The sequence below is a fragment of the Canis aureus genome, chromosome 5, assembly GCF_053574225.1.
Source record: "Canis aureus isolate CA01 chromosome 5, VMU_Caureus_v.1.0, whole genome shotgun sequence".
Taxonomy (NCBI): Eukaryota; Metazoa; Chordata; class Mammalia; order Carnivora; family Canidae; genus Canis; species Canis aureus.
The window spans coordinates 84,674,891-84,697,094 of NC_135615.1; the positions used below are offsets into that span (position 1 = coordinate 84,674,891).

Below are 22,204 nucleotides of genomic sequence, written 5' to 3' on the forward strand. Positions count from 1 at the left end.
GCCCACCCAGACCTGGTGCTCAGGGCCGTGGACTCCGGGCTCCTCTGGGCCTCCAGTGGGCCTCTGGACCTCTCTTGCCCCCACCCCTTGCTCCCTACACCCCTCTGACCTGAAAGGCCTTTACAGGAAGTGCAGGACCCAAGTGCCTTCTTTAGACCCCGAAGCCCAGGAAACCGGGTGCCGCCCCGGCTGTGTTTCTACGGCTGAGGAGCTGCTCCAAGTGCAGGCACCCAAGAGCCTCCCACCATCAGTCCAAACCCAAAGCTCTTTCAGACACACAGAGCCGGGGGGGGGGGGGGGGGGGGAGGGGGCAGGGGCGGGGCCCCCGGGGGCACTGGGGCCACATCTTTGCCTCCCTCGTGCTTCCCGATTGTTGCTCTGAGACCCTCCGTGGAGCAGGGTCTCAGAACATCCTCTGCTCCCCCTCGGGGGGGGGGGTGGGGAGGCTTCTCAGAAGGCTTTCTGAACATTCTAGAAAAAAGCTGGTCTGTCCAGAACACCTCAGTGCTCTCCGCAGTCAGCCCCCAGCCCCCGTCTCCTCCTCTGTCCCCCACTCCGGTAACACAGGAAGCGGAGGCCACCCCTCCCCCAGCCCCTGCACGGCACCCCCTTCCCGTCCTGCCCCCGGAGCCGGCCAGGGCCCTTCACCTCGATTTAACAAGTGGACTGAGGTCCTCTCTCTGCCGAGCCCTGCACTAGGGGCCGGGGTCGGAGACGATGCGTCGCCCACTGAGGCACGCGTGGGCCTAACAGGGACACAGCCAGGACACCAGCAGGGCCTTTGGGGGAGCTCAGGGGGTGTGGGAGCCGAGGGAGAGGCCTGGGGGTGAGTCCGGGAAGTCTCCCTGGAGGAGGCGGCAGCAGCACCCAGCGCGCCAGGCCCACACAGCAAATACCTGTTGAATAAGTGGCACGTGGCTACCCTTGGGCCCCCAGTGCTAAGAAGGTGGCGCTGGAAGTTTGTCCCCATCACCCACCTCTACCTCTGCCCCTACCCCGGAGGCACCGGTTGTCCACTTGCTTGCAGGTCCTTCTTCCACGGAGGGGGGAGGGTGTGGCCCGACGGGAGGGGGCAGCCCACGGAGCCGCGGCTCTGCTGCGTGGCCACAGGGACCCGGCCGCCGGCCCCGCTGACCCCGTGCCCCGCCCCCCAGCATCCTCCCACAGGCCGCGCTGGAGGAGATCCACAGATTCTCAGGAACCTACACCTGCATGAACACTTTCAAAGGGCGGACATAAAGGCGGGACGCGGACACGCGCTCGGGAGCCCGGGAGCCGAGGGGCCGAGGTCCTGGCACGCACCCACCGCCTGCCCCTTGCACAGCCCTGCTGGGTGAACGGGACTGCTGCCGGCGCCAGGAAGAATCCGGGTGCCCCCGGGCCGGCCCCAGGACCTCCGCACGGACTGACGGCGTGACTCCGGCCCCCACGGGAGGCGGGACACCGGCCAGCAGCCACCTTGACACTTTCACTTGTTTCTAATTCTGTAGTTTATTGTCGAGTCGCTTCTCAGTCTAACCGGCCTTAGCAGCGCGCACGGACTGCTCCAGGAGGCTCCGCGCCCGCCCAGACGCTTTTTCCTTCCAAAATCCACCCGTCCTCGGCTTGCGCAAACTGGTTGAATGGCAGGAATGAAAAATAAAGAGACGGTTTTGCGAGCGCCTTTGTTGACAGCCCTGACCCCTTGTCCTTGGCAACGGGGACGGGACTGATCCCCGCCGGTGTGCTGGGGTGGCCGGCGGCGAGAAGAGGGCAGAGACGGCGAGACGAGGGGGGGCCCGGGGTCCCCCCGCCGGCCGTGGGTCGGGGCCCTGGGCCTCGGAACCACGATCTTGCTGAGCTCGCCCCTGCCCTGCCGCAGCCTCCAAGCCACCAGCTCGGGCTCGCGGGCCCCGTCCTCCGTGAGCACCCACCGAGCGGCCGGCCGGTGTCGCCGAGGAGCCCGAACTCGGAAGACGCCACCACGAGGCTGCCGCGGGCCCCTGGGCTGCCGGGCCCCCGTCCACACCGCCCTTGCCGCTCGCTGCGGGGCCGGGCCGGGGAAGGGGGACCGCTCCCAGCAGCCACCGGGCGTGTCGGCCAGGACGTGACGCCGGGGCTCAGTGACGTCCAACAGAGGGGCCTTAGCATTGCCACCTGTCCTTCAAGGCTGGCGGCAGCTCCGCCCTGTGCCCTTCGCTCTGGGAGCCCGGCCGAGGCGGGGCCTCCATGGGGGACGCGCTCCCTGTGGCCACGGAGATGCACCCGGTCCCGCAGCCCGGGCTCTGGAAGCTTCCACCCAGAAACCATGCGTGTCACTTCGGCTCGCATCCCACTGGCCGGAGCCGGTCACGCGGTCAGGCCTGCTGCGGCTGCCGCCGAGGGGTGGACAGGAATCGGGGCCACGCGGGGGCACGGTCCGCACCAACGTAAGGAAAAGTCGAGGTGTGGGCAGAGGACGGAGGGAAGCGGACGGATGGCGCCCGGGCTGTGGTGGCCTCTCGGTGACACACACCAGGTCCTGAGCGGAGCCCCAGAGCAGCCCTGTCCTCTAGGGAGGGGATGTTAGGAAGGTGAGAAAACGGGCTCTGAGCAAGGAGACCGTCCCCCCGGTTCGTGGGCTGCCCTGCAGGCCCCTCACCGCAAGTGCCTTGGCACCTTCATTTTGGTGCTGGAGGACGTGTGTCACCAAAGGGTAGCGGGGGTGGGGTGGGGGGTGGTCCACTGCTAAGGGCATCCTCCAGGCACTGTGGCCAGCCCAGCGAGGTCTGGCCTGTGCCCACGCGTGTCACCGTGCTGTCCGTGGGCTGGCCTGCCCCTCGGCTTCCAGGTGCCTGTCACTGGCTCGCACAGGAGTGGGGTGCAGGCCGGGCGCACCTGGGCGGGGGCGGGGGTGGCACAAGTGGTGGCGACACTGGCCGTCCCCGAGTGCAGCCCGACTACTGCGGTCCCAGCTGGTCGCCGGCCGCCTCGGGGGCTCGGGTTCCTCAGGCTTCCACGGAATCCAGCATCGGCCTGCAGGGCGGGAGCACGGCGAGGATCCGGGGTCCGCCTGGAGCTGGGAGGGACAGGGCCAGCCAGCCGTCCCCAGGCCCGCTGAGAACCGAGGCCCTTGGCAGCAGCGGGACGTGCCCTGGTCCCCGAGCCCCAGGGGCAGGGCCTGGTCCTCCCCCGATCCCCGCCCTCCGCTGGGCCACTCGGTCTCTCGGGATCTCCTCCCAGAGGAACCAGGGAAAAGGCCTGGGGCAGATTCCCAGGAGGCCCTTCCGGGTCCCGGCCGTCCCGGGATGGTCTGGGTGCTTGCAAAGTCCTGGGAACGAGGGACGGGAGCTGATCCCGCGCCTGACGCCTGACCCCGCCGGGAGTGACACAGTGTGACCACCGCGGGGCAGGACCAGGACGGGACCGCGCAGGAGGCCTGGGCCCCGGGAATGACCCGGAGGCCGCGCCGCGGGCTCCTGCCCGCCTCCAAGGAGAACCGGAGTGGAGGTGGGGGCCGAGGCCGGGAGGCCAGACCCGGGCCCACGTGGCGGGGCTCCGGGGACGGGGCTCTCTGGCCTGGCGAGTGGCCCAGGGTTGACTCCTGGGGCCACCCCGGCTCCCCGGGGGCCCAATCGCTCTGAGAAGCGGAGTCTCTCCTCGGGCCAAACCGACGGCCTCGAGGGACCAGGGTAACAGCTCCTGGGCTGAGCACAGGGCTCGGCCCGGCCGCACCCCGTTCCCCGGCGAGAGCCCTTGGGGGGCCGACAGCCCAGCCCCCCCGGGGTGTCCCAGTCCGACGGGGAACAAAAAAGGAGCCGGGTCCCAAGCACGTGAAGCCTGCCGAGTGGGGGGCGGCGCAGAGGGCACGAAACAACGGCGGTCGGGGTCGAGGTTGGGGACGGGCCCCTGCAGGGTCGACTCGTCCGGCGGAGGGGGCTCCCCTGATTTTCAGGAAGGGACTTGTAAAGGGGGGGACCATTCACAGGAGCCCAGAGGTCCATGTTTGTGAGGAGAACGTCGATGTACGGACGCCCCTGGCTTCAGGCAGAGCGGGGGGTGACGACGGTGGCCCCGGGACAGACGGAAGCCTCGGGGCCGCGCGGACACCCAGCCACTGCGCCCTCCCGTCGGGCTCCCGTCCTGGGGTCCAACTTACCAACATTTGTTAGCACGCTTCTCCTCACAAGCTGCGGGCTGCGGGCTCCAGGAGCCCAGCGACCCCCAAGAGCCCCGCTTCTCCCCCCACCAGGCCCTGGGGAGCTGCTCTGGGCACACGGACCCCCTGGGGGACAGCAGGCCCTGGAGGCAGGGCCACCCCCCCACACACGGGCTGGCCGGGGAAGCCCGGGAGGACAGCCTGGCCGCCAGCGCGCAGCTGTGTGACCCAGGGGTCACCGACTGCCCTGGATGGCAGCGGCCGGGAGGGAATGTTTCTGCAGGGCCCTGAGGCCTAGACGCGGGGTCGCCAAGGTCCCCGGGGGGGGGCCTGCACCACCAGGCCGCAGCGCTCCCGGCACCAGCCCTGCCCACTCGGGGCCTGGGGCGCACCTGACCTCGGTGCCTGCGCTGCCCCGCCCCAGCCTGCCCTGCCTGTCCCCGCGGACCCCAGGCGGCTCTTGCCATCGTTGACGCTTCCGTGAGTGACACCCGACCCGGGACATCGCTGGACGGCAGACGCTCCACCAGCAGCCGGCGGTGGCACCCGCTGCCCGAATGAAGAGGGACGGAGCCCTGTCCAGGGCACCCCCGTCCTCCCCCCCACCTCCCCTGTGCTCCAGCGGGGCCCGAGCCGCAAAGCCGACACTGACGGTGACACGCGCTGGGCCGGTTTCCCGCTGATGCGCTACTGGGGCTTGGGTGGAGCCGGCTGTCGGGGGATGTCCTGGGCACAGCGGGGGACGTCTGGCAGCGTCCCTGGCTGTGACAGCCCAGCAATCCCCCGGTGTCCCCCAAGGAGCTCACTGGCCCCCGACTGAGAATACACATCACCCCCCCGCCCCGTTTTTTCCCCATCACGAGCCCGAGCAGCAGAGCTGGTACCGGGGCACCAGCCGGCAGGGAGGGGAGGCCGGGAGGCCCAGTGGCCTGGTCCAGGACAGGCCAGCTCCAGAGGCGGACGGGAAGCTGGCGCCCCAGGCTGGACCCCCTACACCCCATGGGAGCCAGGGACCCAGGAGGCTTCAGCCCCCCCCACCCCGCCGCAGCCCGGCCTCCCCCGGCCTCCCCCAGCCTCCCCGGGACACTTGACTTTCTCCGTCTTTGGACTTGGTTTGAAAACTCCCTCACGCCGCCCTCCTGGCGAGTTCCGCCAACACTGCAGAATTTTCCGGGCTGCCCCCCCCACCCCCAAATCCTTATCATTCCTTTCATTTTTCTATGTTCACAAGACAAAGGAAATAAGCACTTGGAGGAAGACACAAGCTGGGCTTGTTCCTTAGCCGCTGGCTGCGATGTAACCGGATCCTGCTTGGGGAGGTCACACGGGGGACCCTGCGCAGAGCCCTGCCTGGGGTAGCCGTGGGCAGCCTGGCGTGGGGGCAGAGGAGGCCCCATGCCCCCAAGGGCCACGATGGCCGCCCGGCGCCGGGGGTGGGGGGGCAGGAGGGCTTTCTGGCCTGACGCCCATCTCCTCAGCCCCACGGGGTCCCCGGGGTGCTGGCCTAGCCGGGAGCAGCCGGGAGCAGCCGGGAGCTGGGGTGCACCCACAGAAGGTAGAGGCTGCACTTTGGAGGCACAGCCGAATCGGAATCCTGGCTCCATGCGGCTCCCTTAACCTGCCGGAGCCCGTCCCCCTGCTCCGACCCCACTGAGGATGACCCCATCACCCACTTCTCCATCACTTGTGAGTCCAAGGCTGAGGGAGCGTCTGACTGGGGCGTCCCTACCATGCACCTCAGCAGCCAGGGGCAGGAAAGGCACATATGGGAGCCTGCGTGCCTCTGGCTTTCAGGCAAGAGTCCCCCTGGGCAGGGGGTCACCCTGAGCTTCAGACAAGCGCTGGTACCCTGACCAGCAGACGGGACGCGGGCAGACTCCCCGAGCAGCTACTGGTCCCGTCCGCAGTGATTCTCACTCAAGCAAAAGGGGGGATAAGTGGTTCCCATAATTAGAAAGCCCAATGAGAAGTGATTTCAGGTACGGCTGGATCCAGGAGTTTTAGCACCTGGCTTCCAAGACCTGGTTCAGGACCCCGTTTCTCTTTCTGGGTCCTTCCGTTCACGTCCTCTGGGCTACCTTCCCTCCGACATCCTGTTCAGGGGGGAGGGCAAGGTGGCTGCTCGGCTGCAGCCTCACACCTTCCCAGGTTCAAGGGCAGCAGGAAAAAGAGACTGGGTGTTCCTAGTCAATTGGAGTTGGCTCTGATTGGTTACGATTGGCTTGGTTCGGCCAGTGGGGAACCCGGTGCTCTGATTGGCCAGTGAGGAACCCAGTGCTCTGATTGGTCAATGGGGAGCCCGGTGCTCTGATTGGCCAGTGGGGAACCCGGTGCTCTGATTGGCCAGCGGGGAACCTGGTGCTCCGAATGGCCAGCTGGGAAACCCGTGCTCTGATTGGCCAGTGAGAAACCCGGTGCTCTGATTGGCCAGTGAGGAACCCGGTGCTCTGATTGGCCAGTGGGGAACCCGGTGCTCTGATTGGCCAGCGGGGAACCCGGTGCTCTGATTGGCCAGCGGGGAACCCGGTGCTCTGATTGGCCAGGAGGGAACCCGGTGCTCTGATTGGCCAGTCCTGAGGCAGGCGGTCTGTCCCCGCACCTGGAAGGGACTCGAGCCCGCTGACCCTGGTGGACCGAGAGCTGGGACCGGGTGGGTCCCCCGCCGCGCGATGGGTGCCCTGGGCGGAGGAGAGCAGGAAGGAGGCTGGGTAGCGAGGCAGCTGCCACCAGCACGACCCCCGGCGGACCCCTGAGTCGCCCCTGGGCCTGCCCGACGGGCCGTCCTGAGCTCCCAGAGCGGGACTTCGGCCTCCGAGTGACAGTTGGCCCGGGTGGTGACAGGCGGTTGGCGGCCCGGGCCCTCCTGACTGGCAGGCGGCAGGCTCCGCGGCGGGCGGTTGGCCCCGGCGGCTTGGCAGCTGACCAGCCCTGCCTGGCAGGCCCCGCGGGGCGGCCCGAGGGGGCGGGGGCCTGGGCTCGCGCCGCCCCTCCGTCCTCGGGCGCCGGTCCAGCGGCAGCGGGGGGCCTCGGGGTCGGCCTGCGCCCAGAGTTCGCCAGGGCCCGCCTCGGGCAGCCCCGGGGGCGGAGGAGGCGGCCTTCGGGGAGGGGCCCCGGGCGGGAGGAGGCGGGGGCGGGAGGAGGCGGGGGCGGGGCACGGGGGCCAAGGGGGCGGAAGGGACCAGGGGCAGGGACCGAGGGGCAGGGACCCAGGGCTTAGGGACCGAGGGGCAGGGGCCGAGGGGCAGGGGCCGTGGGGGGTTAGGGACCGCGGGGCAGGGGCCGAGGGGTTAGGGGCTGAGGGGTTAGGGACCGAGAGGCAGGGGCCGAGGGGTTAGGGACCAGGGGCAGGGGCCAAGGGGTTAGGGACCGAGGGGTTAGGGGCCGAAGGGTTAGGGACCAAGGGGTTAGGGGCCGAGGGGTTAGGGACCAAGGGGTTAGGGGCCGAGGGGTTAGGGATCGAAGGGCAAGGGACCGAGGGGTTAGGGACCAGGGGCAGGGGCCAAGGGGTTAGGGACCGAGGGGTTAGGGGCCGAGGGGTTAGGTACCGTGGGGTTAGGGACTGCGGGGCAGGGGCCGAGGGGTTAGGGACCAGGGGCAGGGGCCAAGGGGTTAGGGACTGAGGGGTTAGGGGCCGAGGGGTTAGGGACCGAGGGGTTAGGGACCGAGGGGCAGGGGCCGAGTGGTTAGGGACCGAGGGGCAGGGACCCAGGGGTTAGGGACCGAGGGGCAAAGGCTGAGGGATTAGGGACCGAGGGGCAGGGACCCAGGGGTTAGGGACCCAGGGGTTAGGGACCGAGGGGCAAGGGCTGAGGGGTTAGGGACCGAGGGGCAGGGACCCAGGGGTTAGGGACCGCGGGGCAGGGGCCGAGGGGTTAGGGGGCCGAGGGATTAGGGACCAGGGGCAGCTCAGCGGTGCCGAGGGGCGGCCCCGGCGGAGGGAGGCAGAGGTCCGGCGGGCGAGCTCGCCTCGGGGCACCTAGGCCACCGCGGCCAAGCGCCGGGTGTCGGGATCCCGAGGCCGCACCAACGAGGGCGGCGCCCCCCCCCCCCCCCCCGCACGCACCCCTGGTGACCCGGAGCCGGGGAGGGCGGGTCACTGCGTCGCCGCACGCGCACCCGCACCCGGGACTTACTGACGACAGGCGGCGCGGCCCCTTGTGCCCGCAGGGCCTGGCTGGGGGGCGTCGGCCGAGCGCCCCGCCTGCCCACCCCGCCCGGCCCCCGCCCTCCCTGCGGCCCCTGCACGTGTCCGGCGCCGGGAGGGTCGGAGGAGGAGAGGTCTACGCCGCCAGCCGGGAGGACAGCGGGCGGCCCCTTCCCCGGAGCAGCTGGGCCCCGCGGCTCCCGCCGCCGGGATGACAGATGGCCCCGGAGGAAAGGTCACCGTCTCCGGAGCAGCAGTTGCGCGGGCGGGCGGGGCGGGCGGGGCGGGCGCCTTCCAGCGCTCCTCGGCCCACGTCTGGCGTTTGGGGGCCGGGACCTCGCAGCGACCGGACTTTATTTTGGTTACGAGGGTGGGAAGGTTGGGGCGCAAATCCGGCGGGGCGGGCGCCAGCGGCTCCCCCAGGGCCCCCGCCCCTCGGCCGGGCGGGAGGTCTGGCGGCGCTGGGAGCCCAGTGGGGAGGCGGGGGAGACAGGAAGGGGTCTCGGGGCCTGGGTTCAGAGCAAGGTTAGCCAAATAGTGGATAAATTAAGCGAGGGAAACAGACAGCTCCCCTCTCCGTGAACTTTTCACCCAGCTAACCTGCTCCACACCCACTCAGGTGGCAGCAGCTCCCGCCCCGGGGCTGTCACCTCTCGGGGGAGTTGTCACCTGCCTCTTCCCCCAGCCACCACCACCACCCCCCGCGGCGAGAGGCTCAGGATGAGGCCTGAGGCTCCCAGGCCACAGGCCCCGCAGGAGCTGCCGACGCCTCCCGCAGAAACTTGGGGAGCTGGCCCGGCCCGCCCAGCCTCAAGTTCGAACTCGGCACCCCGTGCCCGCCCTCACCCGAGACCCCCACCCTGAGTGGCCGACCCAACACCTGCCCTGGGTGGGGCCGGAGACTGCTGCGGTGGGGCCAGGGTCGTCTTACCTGGAGCGGCCCTAGAGGCTGAGGGCAGGGTCCCCAGCGGGACCTTCTACCCAGACCCCCCGCCCCCCGCTTGCTTCTGGCCTGAGCCACCCCGTAGGGACCGGCTCCATCGTCAGGGGGTGAGGCAAGAGGCCGTCTCGATGGCAAAGTGGCCCTGAGGGTCCCCAGGCCGTGGCCACTGCTCCAGGCTCCATGCCACAAAGGGCCATGCCCCGGCGGCACCAGATTCTTCTCTGTGCCACGTGCCATGGGAGGGAACGACCTCACGGGTCAGCCGACTCCGCAGCGTGTGCCAGAGGGGGGCACGGGCGTCGGGCAGGCCACAGGGGCATCCCCGGGAGCAGGCCCAAGGGCTGGGCGGGCTGTCCTCCCCCCCGTGGCCGGCCACCTCAGCAGGCACCTGGTGCCTGGAAGAAATGCTCAGCCCCAGCAGCAGGTAAGGGGGCCAGGAGACCCCGGGGCGAGGGGGCAGGACGGTGCCGGGGCTCGCTGTCCGCGGGCAGGTGCAGGAGCGACCCCCTGCATGCGGAGCACGGGGCTGCGGCCGGGGCCACAGGACCTGTGACAGCCGAGGACAGAGTACGCACCCGGTGGCCGGACAAGGGCCCATCAGCGGCCGGGGCGGCCAGCGGGGACTCCTGGGGAGGTGACACAGGAGCCAGGGAGAGCCAGGGCAGGGCCCCGAGGAGGAGCCGCCCGCGTGAAGGGAGCCTGCGGGGTGAGGCAGAGGGCGGGCGGCAGCACCGAGGCCACGACCCTCGGTTGGCCTTTGGCTGTCCTGGTGCCCGTCCCCTCGTCTGGTCGTCGCTCCGGGCGTCTCGCCTGCCGCCAGGGACCGCACCAGGGACCGCGCCGGCCCCAGGACCTCGGCCACGAGGCAGTGAGCAGCCCCGGGCGGGGGCGCCTGGGAGGGAGCAGTTGCGGCCTCCGGGCTGGGCACGGGCCCGCCCCCCGCAGGACGCCCGGAGCTCGCGGCCACCTTGCCGAGGACGGGACGGAGGAAGAGGAAGCCGCCGGGGGGTCACTGGCCGGGGGCTCCGCTCCTGCGGGGAGATGCCGCCCGCGGGGGCGCGGACACCGGTGGCTCTGGTCGCCCCTGCCCATCACGGCCACCGCGTCTCCGGGACGCCGGCCCCTGGAAGCCACCTGCTCCGCCACCGGACCCGGGGCCATCCTTCCCGGCCGACAAGGGTGTCTGGTTCCGGGCCCATAACGGAGAGGACCTGGTCCCGGGGTCGTGTTCCCAAGGGGGGAGCTCGGCGGCGCAGATGTCCCCGTTCCCTCCGAGCTGCTGCTCCTGGGCTCAGGCCCCGAGGCGGTGGACAGGGCGTGGCGGGTCCCCAGCGGCCCGACAGGGAGGTGGGCCAGGTGCGCGCAGGGGGCGAGTTTGCTCTCCTGCCGAGACCCTGACGTCGGGGAACCTCCCCGGGATCCCAGAAAGCATCGCTGTTCTTGCGCTTCCTGGCATGAAACGAGCTCCGCGTGTCCGGGTTATAACAGAATATACACTCCTCCTCTTTGAAAACTAAAATACTGTTAAAAGGCACAGGGGTCTCAGCCTCTGCTGCCGCCTGAGGCCTGCCTTCCCCGATCACCGCACGAGCACGACAGCCGCAGCTGTCACGGGGCAGGTGCCCCACGCAGACGTGTTGAAGGAGGGAGCGGAGGAAGGAGGAAGGGAATGACAGGGTCCTTCAAAGGGAGCCAATGGCTTTAAAGGCAGGCATCGCGGCCCGGCACCCTGGCTCCTGGCACCCGCCCCCCTGCCCCCCCCCCCCGCACCCTGCCCCCTGGCACCCTGCCTCCTGATACCCTGCCCCCCGGCACCCTAGCACCCTGCCCCCCCACACCCCGCCCCCCCGGCACCCCGGCACCCCGCCCCCCAGCACCACGCCCCCCCAGCACGCCCCCTCCCTGCACCCCGCCCCCCAGCAGGGTCTCCGTGGAGCCGCGGACGGTGGGATTTCCCTGGGGCGCGCTGACCTTCCTGCTTCCTGCCTTTCCCACAGCTCCTGGGCCAGGGGCTTCCCGGAGCAGAAGGTCGGCCCCGGGGCCCATTGTTCTGAGTGTTTCTTTAGTTAAAAAGTAAAAGAGCCGGTGTCTGTCCAGAAGAGAAAATGGAAAAAAAACCTGGGCCCTCGCCCACTGCCCAGTGCCCGAGCAGGTTCCATGTCCCCGCCTGCGGACCGTCCCCGTCGGCTCCAGGCTTCCTACTTCTGTCCCTTAATTCTCAGTTTCTACTTCGCGCTCGGACAGATGTCGCCTTTACACCTTCAGAATTCTCACTTTAAAGATCGTCTCGGTGGCCTTAGGCTCTCCCTTCACGCGCCCTTCCCATACTTCTGGTAAATTCCTTTCCTGGTGGGGGTATCGGTGTGGAGGTTTGGGTGTATCTTCCCAGCCACGAGGTCTTGCACCTTTTAGACCTTTTCCTTGGGGCGGATCCCACGGGGCATTCACACGGAACCGGAACCGAGACTAAAGGAGGTTTATGGCTTTTTCTCCGGGTGTCCTCTCCTTGCTTTTCAAAAGGGTGACGCCAGCTTGCAGTTCCATCAGCGGCAGGGTCAGGATATGAATTTGCGTGCTGCCAATGCCGGGTGTGGCCTCAAAAACATTTTTTTTTGCCAACTTAGTAAATAAAAAACAGTCTCTCGGCGCCTCCTTAATCTGTTCTTTTTAGATTATTAGTGAAAATAAACCTTTCACAACGCGGTGATTCGGAGCAGGTAAGCCTGACCGGTGAATTCACCTCCGAGCCCCAGACCGTCACATGCAACAGGAATGGCCTTATCGTGGTCATTTTTTCCCCCCGATTCAGCCAATTTTGTCATCTGCATACTTACAGGCGCGGGAGGCCCACGCAGCGCTCGGAGTGCCCGAATCGGAACACGGGCTCTGCCCTGCGCGCCTACACTGTATTTTCATCTTTCCGGTATTTCTCAGAACTGCCCTAAGTGAGTCGAGAGTAGCTGGACTCTACCACTGTAGTTCCCGTATCTGCGGAACCCAGGCCGCTCACAAATAAATTGATTTTATGCGGGACGCAGCTCTCGGGGTGGTGACCGAGTCGTTCCCGGGCTTTCACAGCCGCGAGAATGCACCGTATCCTGCAGAAAGCACCTGCTCGGTTGGAGAGATTTAATTAAGATGGGAATTCACAGGCTTTCTTGGGACAAATAAAAGGGTCACAGCATTTCACAGATGATACACGAAGAAGCCGGGAACACGTCACAGTCCCCACAGTCTACACTTGGCGGTTGGACTTCCCCGCTGCGCTTCCTGAGAGGCTGAGACATGAGGCGCCCGGGGGGGGGGGGGGGGAGGGGGGGGGGCCAGGGTGCGCACTTGGGGCGAGCCAGGCCCCAGCCCGCTTTCTGCTTTCTCTGCGGGTGACGAGCTTTTCACGTGCTTTGCTCACGCATATTGGACTCGCGACTTTTTTTTCCTTATTTAAGGAGCTCTTTCTATGTCGGAGCCGTTCCTCCTTTACATCGTACTTCCTGACCTTTCACTTTGTTCACGAAATTTAGAATGTTGGACACTGTGGTTGGGACCTGGTCCCGCCCGAGCTGGCCGGGGCGCTGGGCTCCCCCTCTCCAGTTGTCCAGGCACCGCGTGGGCGGGAGCCGCGTCCGGAGGTCTCCCAGTTGGAGTCGGTTGGTTGGTCTTGTCTCAGGCTCGGGGAAACCCGATGTCCTGGTCCCCCGGGGACGTGGCTCACCGAAGCACGGGGACTAATTCTCCTGACCTGAGAGGACTCAGAGTCTCCCCCATTCTGAGTGGCTCCCGCCCCAACGGGGTTAGTTTTCTTGATTTCTGTGCCTGCGGGTGTTCTCACTTTGTCTTTTGCAGCCAACTCGCAGCCTTGCGCGTGCGAGTCCCCAGGAGGGACTCACTGTGACGCCGTCCTGTCCTGGTGGCACAGGGACTCACTGTGACACTGTCCCGTCCTGGTGGCACAGGGACTCACCGCGATGCCCGTCCTGTCCCGGTGACACAGGGACTAACCGTGACGCCCCGAGCAGGGCTGGGGGGACTGCGTTTCCCTGGATTGGCCTCTTCAGGGCGCAGGAACAGCCGGGACCCGGGTTCGCTGTGGCACCGGGGCCACGAGAACGGCCACGGCCTCCAGCACCGGGATTTGCAGGGTGGGTCCCTGAAAGTGGCTTTGGCTCCCCCCAAGCGCCCGGGACATGTCACTGGCTCCCTCCCACCCCCATCCTTACCGGGAAATTCCAGCCCAGAAGACGGGGCCTGGGGACAGACTGCATAGACTGCGGAGGCAGGAACCCTGTTGAAATCCCGGGTCCGCCTCTCGTCCTGTGGGACTGGGGCCCACTGTCCCCTCTGAGCCTGTCTGTCCATGGAAAAGGGAGATGCTGGAGTCAGCCGGGGAAACTGAGGCCTCACTTGGAGGACCCCGCCTTCCAGTGGGGGAGGCTCTGCCCACGGGTGTGCGAGTGCCCCAGGGTCACGGGACAGTGGGCCCGGCCTTGCGTCCACGGAGGTCACCGCTGGGGCAGCTTGCAGGGCAAGGACGCGGCGGGGGGACGGGGGTAGGACCACCCCGCCCGCCCGGAGCCCTGGGGCCCTCTGCGCACCCCCCGCCCCGGGCCATTTTCCACAGCCCCTCAGCTGGGCCCAGGCCTCTGCTCCGAGGCTGGGCATGGCCCCGGGGGCGGGGATCACCCTCGGGGGGCGGCTGGCGGTGGGCACGGGCTCCATCCATCACCCCGGCGCCGCCCGCCCAGCCAGGCCCAGGAGCCTAACGGGGCAACGGTCCCCCGCAGGGGGTCGCACCCCTCTGCTCCACGCCCCCCCCCCCCCCCCGCCCTCATTAACGTGCCAATCAAGAAGAGGGATGGAGGCCGGGAGGGAGAGGGTGGCTGGCGGGGAGGACGGGCTCCCTGAGCCACAGGCACAGTCCTGCCCGCTGCCCGAGGCCACGTAGCCTGGGGTCTGGCGCTCTCCGCGGTGGGGGCGGGGGTGGGGGGGGTGGAGGGCGAAAGGATATTGGGGGGTGAGGGATGCGGGGTGAGGGCGGGGGCGGGACATTGGGGTGGGGGAGGAGCGGGGACATGGGGGCAGGGAGGAGGAAGGGATTTGGGGGAGGGGGAAGGGATTTGGGGGGAGGGGCGGGGGAGGGCTGGGGAGGAGGAGGGGGCGGGAAGGGCGCATGGGAGGGGCGGTGTGGGGGGTGCCTGGGGATTCAAGGCAGCAAGCTGCTCCCTGGGCCAGCTTGGGCCCTGTTGGGTTACCTGCTGCCATATAACAAATCCCAAAGCTGAGCGGCTTAGGACAACCACCTTTTTTTTTTTTTTTAATTTTTCTTATCTATGAGTTGAGTGGCGTCTCCCAGTTGAACGTTCTGCTCCATGTGATGTCATCTGGGGCTCCTCAGGGCTGGAAGCGCTTCCACAGGGCTCATGCCTGTGCTGCCTGCTTCCGGGGGACACCTGGAAAGCTGGGCTCACCTGGCTCACTGGGTGATCGGGCCTCTGTCACCATCTCTGTGGAGTCTTGGGGTTTCTTCCCTAGGGTTGCCGGACTACTTCCCACCGCAGGGCTCCCGAAAGAATAAGATGGAAGATGTCAGGGTTCCTTAAGGCATTGGCCTGGAACAGGCACAGAATAACTTCTTCCCATCCTGAACTGAGTCACGGCTCCACCGGGATTTGGTGAGGGAAGGGCCTACCCAGGAGGGTGGACGCTGGGAGGCCTGGGCCTTCGAGGCCATCTCGGGAGCCTGGCTCCCATGCATGCTGGGATCCCAGGGTTGGTGCTTGGCTCAGGAGATGGATGGAACCAGCTCTCTCTTGTACTGGATTCTCTGGAGGCCAAGTGGACCAGAAACTTCTTGGGGGGGGAGGGCGAGGCTGTAATTCTCTCTTTCTCTCTACATATATATACATAAAACTTCCACAGTTCGTCTGCTCTCTAAAACAATTGTCTAGGGATCCCTGGGTGGCGCAGCGGTTTGGTGCCTGCCTTTGGCCCAGGGCGCGATCCTAGAGACCTGGGATCGAATCCCGTGTCGGGCTTCCAGTGCATGGAGCCTGCTTCTCCCTCTGCCTGTGTCTCTGCCTCTCTCTCTCTCTGTGTGTGACTATCATAAAAAAAAAAAAAATTAAAAAAATAAAATAAAACAATTGTCTAAAGCCTATATAACAAGGCATCTGAAAAAAAATTATTAATGGCATGATTATGTATTCATTTCAAATATTAAACAAACCATTGGTACCACAGCTTGAGCACTTACATACATCAAGCATTGCCCTAGCAGATCTTACTTAATTTCCCCAACAACCACATGGAAATGATACTCTTGGGGTCCTTGTTTTCCAGAAGTATTAGTTAAGTGGGCTAAACTGTAACGGACTTTCCAAAGTTATTACTTCAAACACAGTAGAGGTGGGTTTCTCACTCCCTTAACCAAGAGGAGAGGCCTGGCTGGCAGGCAGCCCTTGTCATTTACAGACCCAGGCTCCACCCATCTTGTGGCTCCACTGTCCTTTCTGGGGCGAGAAGGAACGAACCACTGGCTTCTCTGTGGCGAGTGGACCACAGTACGTGCATATGTGGAGCAGGGATGGGATTTGATGGACATTCCCCAACTGCCTTACTCCACTCTCCCTGTCTCGACAGACTCCCAACCATCTGGCTTCCAGTTAGGTTTGGCCAGTGGGAGACAGCGGCAGGCGATCAGAGTTTCCTCCGCTCTCTCTGCTGGGCTATAGTGTGGCAGGAGCTGACTTTTTCTACCAAAGGCCATGACTTACATCATGTGGCTTTTTCCAGACTCCGTAACTCTCATCCATTTCTAGGGGTGGTTGGTGACAGGATTCTTCGCTATCTCTTGTTGGTACCCACCCACCCCTAACTAATAAAAAGCCCCTTTGATAATCTCTGCAATCACATCCTGTAAATGTGTCATCTCTCTCCTGCTGTGCCCTTGGCTGATACACGGACAGGATGGAAGCAAGGAAGACATTCAAGAGGTTATCGCAATAATCCAGGGTGGGTAGATTTCTAAGGTGGATTGGGTGTGGGTAAAAGAGAAATTTTAAGAATGACTTGAAAATGGTTGGTGCACACAATTGGAAAAATGGAATTATTTATTAAGATGGGTAAAACCAAGGGAGAGGCGGGCTTGTGAAGGAAAAATTCATGAGTTCTGTTAGGTCTGAGATGCTGTCTAGACTAACAGGTGAAGATGTTGAAAAGGCAGTTAGGGTGCCAAGTCTGGATTTCAGGGCACAGACCCAGGTTAGAGGTATAAATCTGAGAAGTGTGAGTCTGTAGATGGCATTTAAAGCCTTGGGACTCAATTAGAAAGTCAAGGATAGTGTGGATGGAGAGAGGAAGAGGTCTGATCATCCTGAGGCTTTCCAACACTTGGAGGCCAAGAAGGTGAGCAGGAAGCAGCAATGAAAACTTGAGAGGAGCTGGCAGTGAAGTAGGAGGAAAACCAAGAAACAACTGGTTTTCTGGAAGCCATATGAAGAAAAAAGTGCTTTAAGAATAAGAAAGTGATTAACAGTGAAGAATGCTGCTGAGTTCGGGTTAGATGAGATGTTATAACGAAGATGAGAGTTGACAGTGGAGGCCAATGATAACCTTGAAAAAGGATCGGATTTTATTTTTAAGATTTTTATTTATTTGAGAGAGAGAGAGTACGTGTGTGTGAGACAGAGAACATGAGCAGAAGGAGGGGCATAGTGAGAAGTAGACTCCTCACTGAGCAGGGAGCCCAACGTGGGGCTCAATCCCGGGACCTTCAGGGATCACGACCTGAGCTGAAGGCAGACGCCTAACAGACTGAGCCACCCAGGCACCACTAAGATCTTATTTTTAACTAACCTCTATACCCAACATGGGGCCCAAACTTATGACCCCAAGATCAAGAGTTGTATACTCTTCCAATTCAGCCAGCCAGGCACCTCCAAGGATGGGGTCTTGAGGATAAAAGCTTAATTGGAAAGGTCTCAGAGAAGAATAGGAGAAATATCAGGTTCTATCCAGAGTAGGGTAGCTGTATTGGACTTATCTGCCTGTCATTAATAACTATAGAACTGGGGGATCCCTGGGTGGCGCAGCAGTTTGGCGCCTGCCTTTGGCCCAGGGTGCGATCCTGGAGGCCCCGGGATCAAGTCCCACGTTGGGCTCCCGGTGCATGGAGCTTGCTTCTCCCTCTGCCTCTGTCTCTGCCTCTCTCTCTCTGTCTGACTATCATAAATAAATAAAAATTTAAAACTTTCCTTTAAAAAAAATAACTATAGAACTGGACAAAATGTATGAAACAACAGTTATCAGGCATTGGACCACAGTCAGTAAAGCTATGATCTTTAAGAGGAGAGCGCACAAGGCTAAGCTCTACACTCAGCTTGACTTTCTGCCTGGGAGTAGTTTTCAAACTGTGACATGAAGTAGATTCCAAGCAGAGAGCTAGTCTCACTGGGTGGAGAAAAGAGAGTTCAGGGATATTAAGATAATTAAAATTTCAGGAGCAGATTAGCAAAGAAGAGAGAACCACAGAGAAGGAGCAGCAGAGATGAAGCCCCAAAAGTTTTGAGATTCCTTTTGGGTCTGTAGCTGAATCTTAAGATATGCAGGTACAGGGCAAGACCCCATCATGCTTAGAAAACCCGCTCGGAGACTGAAAGCTGAATAGGAATTTCAGAGGTCTTAGTACTAAAGTGATATTGGAGTTCTGGGCCATCCAAAGAGGTGAAATCTTAGTGGATACCATAGAATTCCACTGAAAACCCAGGAAGTTTACTGTTTAGAAGGGCTATACCCTAGAAGTAAGAGCTTCACCTAGGACTAAGGGCAAAACTGAAATAGACTCACATTAACAAAGTCTAATATCAGTTCTCAACAAGATCAAGATAATCTTCCTGTGATTTGGGACACCCAGGTGGCTCAGTAGTTGAACGTCTGCCTTTGGCTCACGTAAATTTGGAAATCATTAACATCTAGATGATAAATGAAGCCATGAGAATGAATGAGGTCATCCATACAGGCTTTACATACATACAGAGAAGAATGAACAGTATTCCCTGGGATATCTCACAATTCTAAAAGATGGATAGAGAAAAAGGAAACTAAGAAAGGGAATCAGAAAAAACAAGGAAGGAGGAAAAGCAGTAAAGTACAGCGTCACAGAATAAAAGAGTGTTTCAGAAGCCAGGGGTAGTCACAGTACCTAATGCTAAAGTAGGTCAAGTAGTGCAATTTAAGGACTGCAATTTGTCCATCCAATGTAATAAGGATAATCAGCAAGCTTCATGATGAGAGTCATTCAAATGGCAGAGCGGAAACAAAAGTGGTATTTCAGAGATATAAAAACTAAAAGAGGGCAGCCCGGGTGGCTTGGCGGTTTAGTATCGCCTTTGCCCCAGGGCGTGATCCTGGGGTCCTGGGGTCCTGGGATCGAGTCCCACGTCGGGCTCCCTGCATGGAGCCTGCTTCTCCCTCTACCTGTGTCTCTGCCTCTCTCTGTGTGTCTCTCGTGAATAAATAAAAAAATCTTTAAAAAAGAAAAGACTCTCTCCTTCTCCCTCTGCCCCTTCCCCATGCTTGTTCTCTCTCCTTCTCTCTGTAGAATAAATAAATCTTTAAAAAAATCCTCCCATGATTTAATTGCCTACCAGAAAGAAAAAAAAACACTTGTCAGAGGAAGAGGATGATATCATCATTTAGAGTCTCCACAATATAACATTCAAAATGTCTAGCATATAATAAAAAATTACTAGACATATAAAGAAGCAGGAAATGTGACTCATAGTCAAAATAGTCAATAGCCCCAATCTCAATATAATCCTTCTGTTGGAACTGACAGATAAAAACAAAAATATATAAAAGTATTGAAGAATAGAATGAAAAAAGTGATCAAAACATTTACACAAATGGAGAAATTCAGAACAGAAATGAATTATTTTATTTTTAAAAGATTTATTTATTTGAGAGCGCGCGCCACAGCAGGGAGAGGTGGAGAGTCTCCACCTTTAGCGTGGAGCCTGAAGTGGGACTCGATCTCATGACCCTGAGCCAAAACCAAGAGTCAGACAGACGTTTAATCAACTGTGCCACCCAGGCGCCCTTGAAATATTTTAAATGGAAATTCTTGAACTGAAAATTGTAGTAGTGAAATGAATAATTCTTTGGAGGCACTTAATAGCATACTGGGCATAGCAGAAGAATGGGTTTGTGAACTGAAGACAGATCAACAGAAATCATCCACACTGATGCACACAGAGGAAAAAGGAATAATAGGACAGAGCATCCAAGGACTGTGTGACAGTACTGAGTAGACTGATGTGTCTGTAGTTCCAAAATACAAAGAAAATGGGACAGAGAAAATATTTCAGGAGATAATGGTCATTTTTCAAAATGAATGATAGATATCAATCCACAGATCCAAGATACTCAGTACATCCCAAGGAGGGTAAATTTAAAAATATATCATACCTAGATCATCAAACTACTAAAATCCAGGGATCCCTGGGTGGTGCAGCGGTTTGGCCCAGGGCGCGATCCTGGAGACCCGGGATCGAATCCCACGTCAGGCTCCCGGTGCATGGACCCTGCTTCTCCCTCTGCCTGTGTCTCTGCCCCCCCCCCCGTGTGATTATCATAAAAAAAAAAAAAAAAAACTACTAAAATCCAGAGGCAAAAAGAACATTCTTAAGAATCAGGTAAAATAAAAAAGGATACAAGAGAGAGAACAACAATAACAATAATAATAATAACTAATAATAACTCATGATAAAATATATTTTTAAGATGAAGTCCCGCATCAGGCTCCCCACAGAGAGCCTGCTTCTTCCTCTGCCTGTGTCTCTGCCTCTCTCTCTCTGTTTCTCATGAATGCATAAAATCTTAAAGAGAGAGAGAGAGAGAGAGAGAAGGAAATGTGCAAATGGAATTATGCTGTTCAAAGTTTTTCATAACATGAGAAGTGGTATGATTATTTCAAGGTAGACTGTGGTAAGTTAAGGATGAGTATTTTAATCTAAAGTAACACTAAAAAAAAAATAAATAAAGTAACACTAAATAAAAGACGGAGGTAGTTTTAAAGCCATGAAGATAATTATGTGTAAATGTGGGTTCACCATTATAACGAATGCACCCCTGTGGTGTGGGATGGTAATAGTGAAGGAGATTGTACCATGTTGGGGGCAGGAGATATACAGGAACTCTACTTTTCACTCAATTTTGCTATGAACCTAAAACTACTCTCATTTTCAAAAAAGGTTGAGAGAAGATAAAATGTAATTCTAAAGTATACTCAACCCAAATTAGAAAGAAACAGAAGATGGAACAAATAGAAGACACACAGAAAGATGACAGATTGAACCCAACCACACCAGTAGTTACAGTAAATGTAAATGGTTAAAATACTCAAAGTGAAAAACAGGGCATCAGATTAGATACAAGAACAAAAACCAACTATTTCCTGTTCACTAGATATATGGACACCAACAGGAAAGAAAGAAAAAGGCTGGGGGAAAAAAGTATATCATGAAAACACTAATCAGTAGAAAGCTGGGCTATGTTAGTATCAGGCAAAGAAGAGTTTTGGACAAAGACTATTTCCAGAGATAAAGAGGGACATGGCATAAATGGAGAAGAGTCAATTTAGCAAGAAGACAGAATGATCCCAACTGTGCCCCACTGATAGTCTTCATATTATAGCTTCAATATATGAAACAAATACAGAACTAAAAGAAATCAACAAATTCACAATAATAATTGGAGATTTACTTATTTTTTATTTGAGAGAGAGAGACAGAGACAGACAGAGAGCACGCACAAGCTGCAGGCAGAGGGAGAGGGAGAAGCAGACTCCCCGCTGAGCAGGGAGCCCAATGTGGGGCTCCTTCCCAGGACCCTGGGATCATGACCTGAGGCAAAGGCAGATGCTTAACTGACTGAGCCACCCAGGTGCCCCCATAATTGGAGATTTTTTTTTAAGATTTTATTTACTTATTCATGAGAGACACAGAGAGAGAGAGAGAGGCGGAGACACAGGCAGAGGGAGAAGCAGGCTCTACGCAGGGAGCCCGACGTGGGACTCAATCCTGGGTCTTCAGGATCACGCCCCGGGCTGAAGGCCGCTAAACTGCTGAGCCACCGGGTCTGCCCTCTTTTTTTTTTTTTTTTTAATTGGAGATTTTAACACTCCTCTCTGAGATTTTGACAGAAAGCAGACCTCATGACTCCATACAGATATAGAGGATTTGGAAAAGAAAACGTGAAGAGATGGAGAGAAAAATCCTAATCTTCTGAGGAATTTTATTTTGAAGAAAGCAGAGAATTGAGGAGTGGCTGGATTGGGCCTATGGGATCAAGGGTGGATCCAAATGAGCCAAATAATAGCCCGTTTGTATTCTCATGAGGACAGTCCGAGACTGTGGTGCAGGACAAGGAGCGACCGCTGCAGATGCGCCGAGCGGTCGCTGGGTAGGCGTCAGGGCGTGGAGGAGTGGGGCTTTCTCAAAGTGGCGTCAGCCTCAGCCACTGAGCCCCGGCCTGTGCCAGGCCTCGCGGGGATGGGCAGGATCCTCCCCAGCCCTCACACTTGAGGGGCTCCTGTTCTCCAGATCTTTCTCTAGGTTAATCCAAGCTGGTCACAGAAGGCCACCCCGCCACGGGAGGCTGCGGCAGCAGTGCTGCGTCTGTGACTTTCATAGATCTGTAGAAGCAACATTACCTGCGGCCATATATTAGCATTATGTACAGATACATTATTCAGGGCTCGGTTTCAGTCTTTATAGGTAACACATGAGGATGAAATGATGTTTATTAAAGTAATCGGTTTACAGAAAAGGAAATGGCTCCAAAACATAGTTTCTCACAACAGATGTGTACGTTAAAACTACAAGGAGAGGCTCATTTCTGCCAACGTGGGAAACATCAAGAAATCTGCAAGGGCACTGTATTGGTAAGGGTGGGGAAACGCACTCTTATTCATTTCAATTTGTAAACTGATATGAGCCTCGTAGAA

General features: G+C 59.9%; 2 protein-coding genes across 4 annotated transcripts; one reads left to right on the top strand and one right to left on the bottom strand.

The window, feature by feature from the left end:
* Positions 1-328: 328 nt before the first annotated feature.
* LOC144314924 (uncharacterized) lies at positions 329-7,049 on the bottom strand. Of its 3 annotated transcripts, none has more exons than XR_013380776.1 (3): positions 6,717-7,049; positions 1,914-6,210; positions 329-1,614 (listed from the first exon to the last, which is right to left on the bottom strand). XR_013380776.1 is itself a non-coding variant. In XM_077899581.1 (2 exons), exon 1 carries the CDS (start codon positions 3,938-3,940, stop codon positions 2,768-2,770), a length of 1,173 nt encoding a protein of 390 aa, XP_077755707.1. In that variant the 5' UTR covers positions 3,941-7,049; the 3' UTR covers positions 329-1,614; positions 1,914-2,767. The 3 variants fall into 3 exon arrangements, 1 of the variants encoding a protein (XP_077755707.1); XR_013380775.1 differs by having other exon boundaries at positions 329-896; positions 996-1,614; positions 1,914-7,049; XM_077899581.1 differs by having other exon boundaries at positions 1,914-7,049.
* Positions 7,050-8,472: 1,423 nt separating this feature from the next.
* LOC144313276 (uncharacterized) lies at positions 8,473-11,861 on the top strand. The gene is made up of 5 exons (XM_077896420.1): positions 8,473-8,574; positions 9,040-9,171; positions 9,589-10,911; positions 11,202-11,537; positions 11,725-11,861. The coding sequence occupies exons 1-3, from the start codon at positions 8,473-8,475 to the stop codon at positions 10,600-10,602; spliced, it is 1,248 nt and encodes a 415-aa protein (XP_077752546.1). The 3' UTR covers positions 10,603-10,911; positions 11,202-11,537; positions 11,725-11,861.
* The last annotated feature ends 10,343 nt before the right edge of the window (positions 11,862-22,204 follow it).

Coding starts and splice junctions, on each gene's coding strand:
- LOC144314924 (XM_077899581.1), bottom strand. CDS start 3,940: ATGGTCCCCCCCTTTACAAGTCCCTTCCTGAAAATCAGGGGAGCCCCC.
- LOC144313276 (XM_077896420.1), top strand. CDS start 8,473: ATGACAGATGGCCCCGGAGGAAAGGTCACCGTCTCCGGAGCAGCAGTT. Junction 8,575..9,039: donor TCCAGCGCTCCTCGGCCCAC/GTCTGGCGTTTG, acceptor CGCCTCCCGCAG/AAACTTGGGGAGCTGGCCCG. Junction 9,172..9,588: donor TGGGGCCGGAGACTGCTGCG/GTGGGGCCAGGG, acceptor CCACCTCAGCAG/GCACCTGGTGCCTGGAAGAA.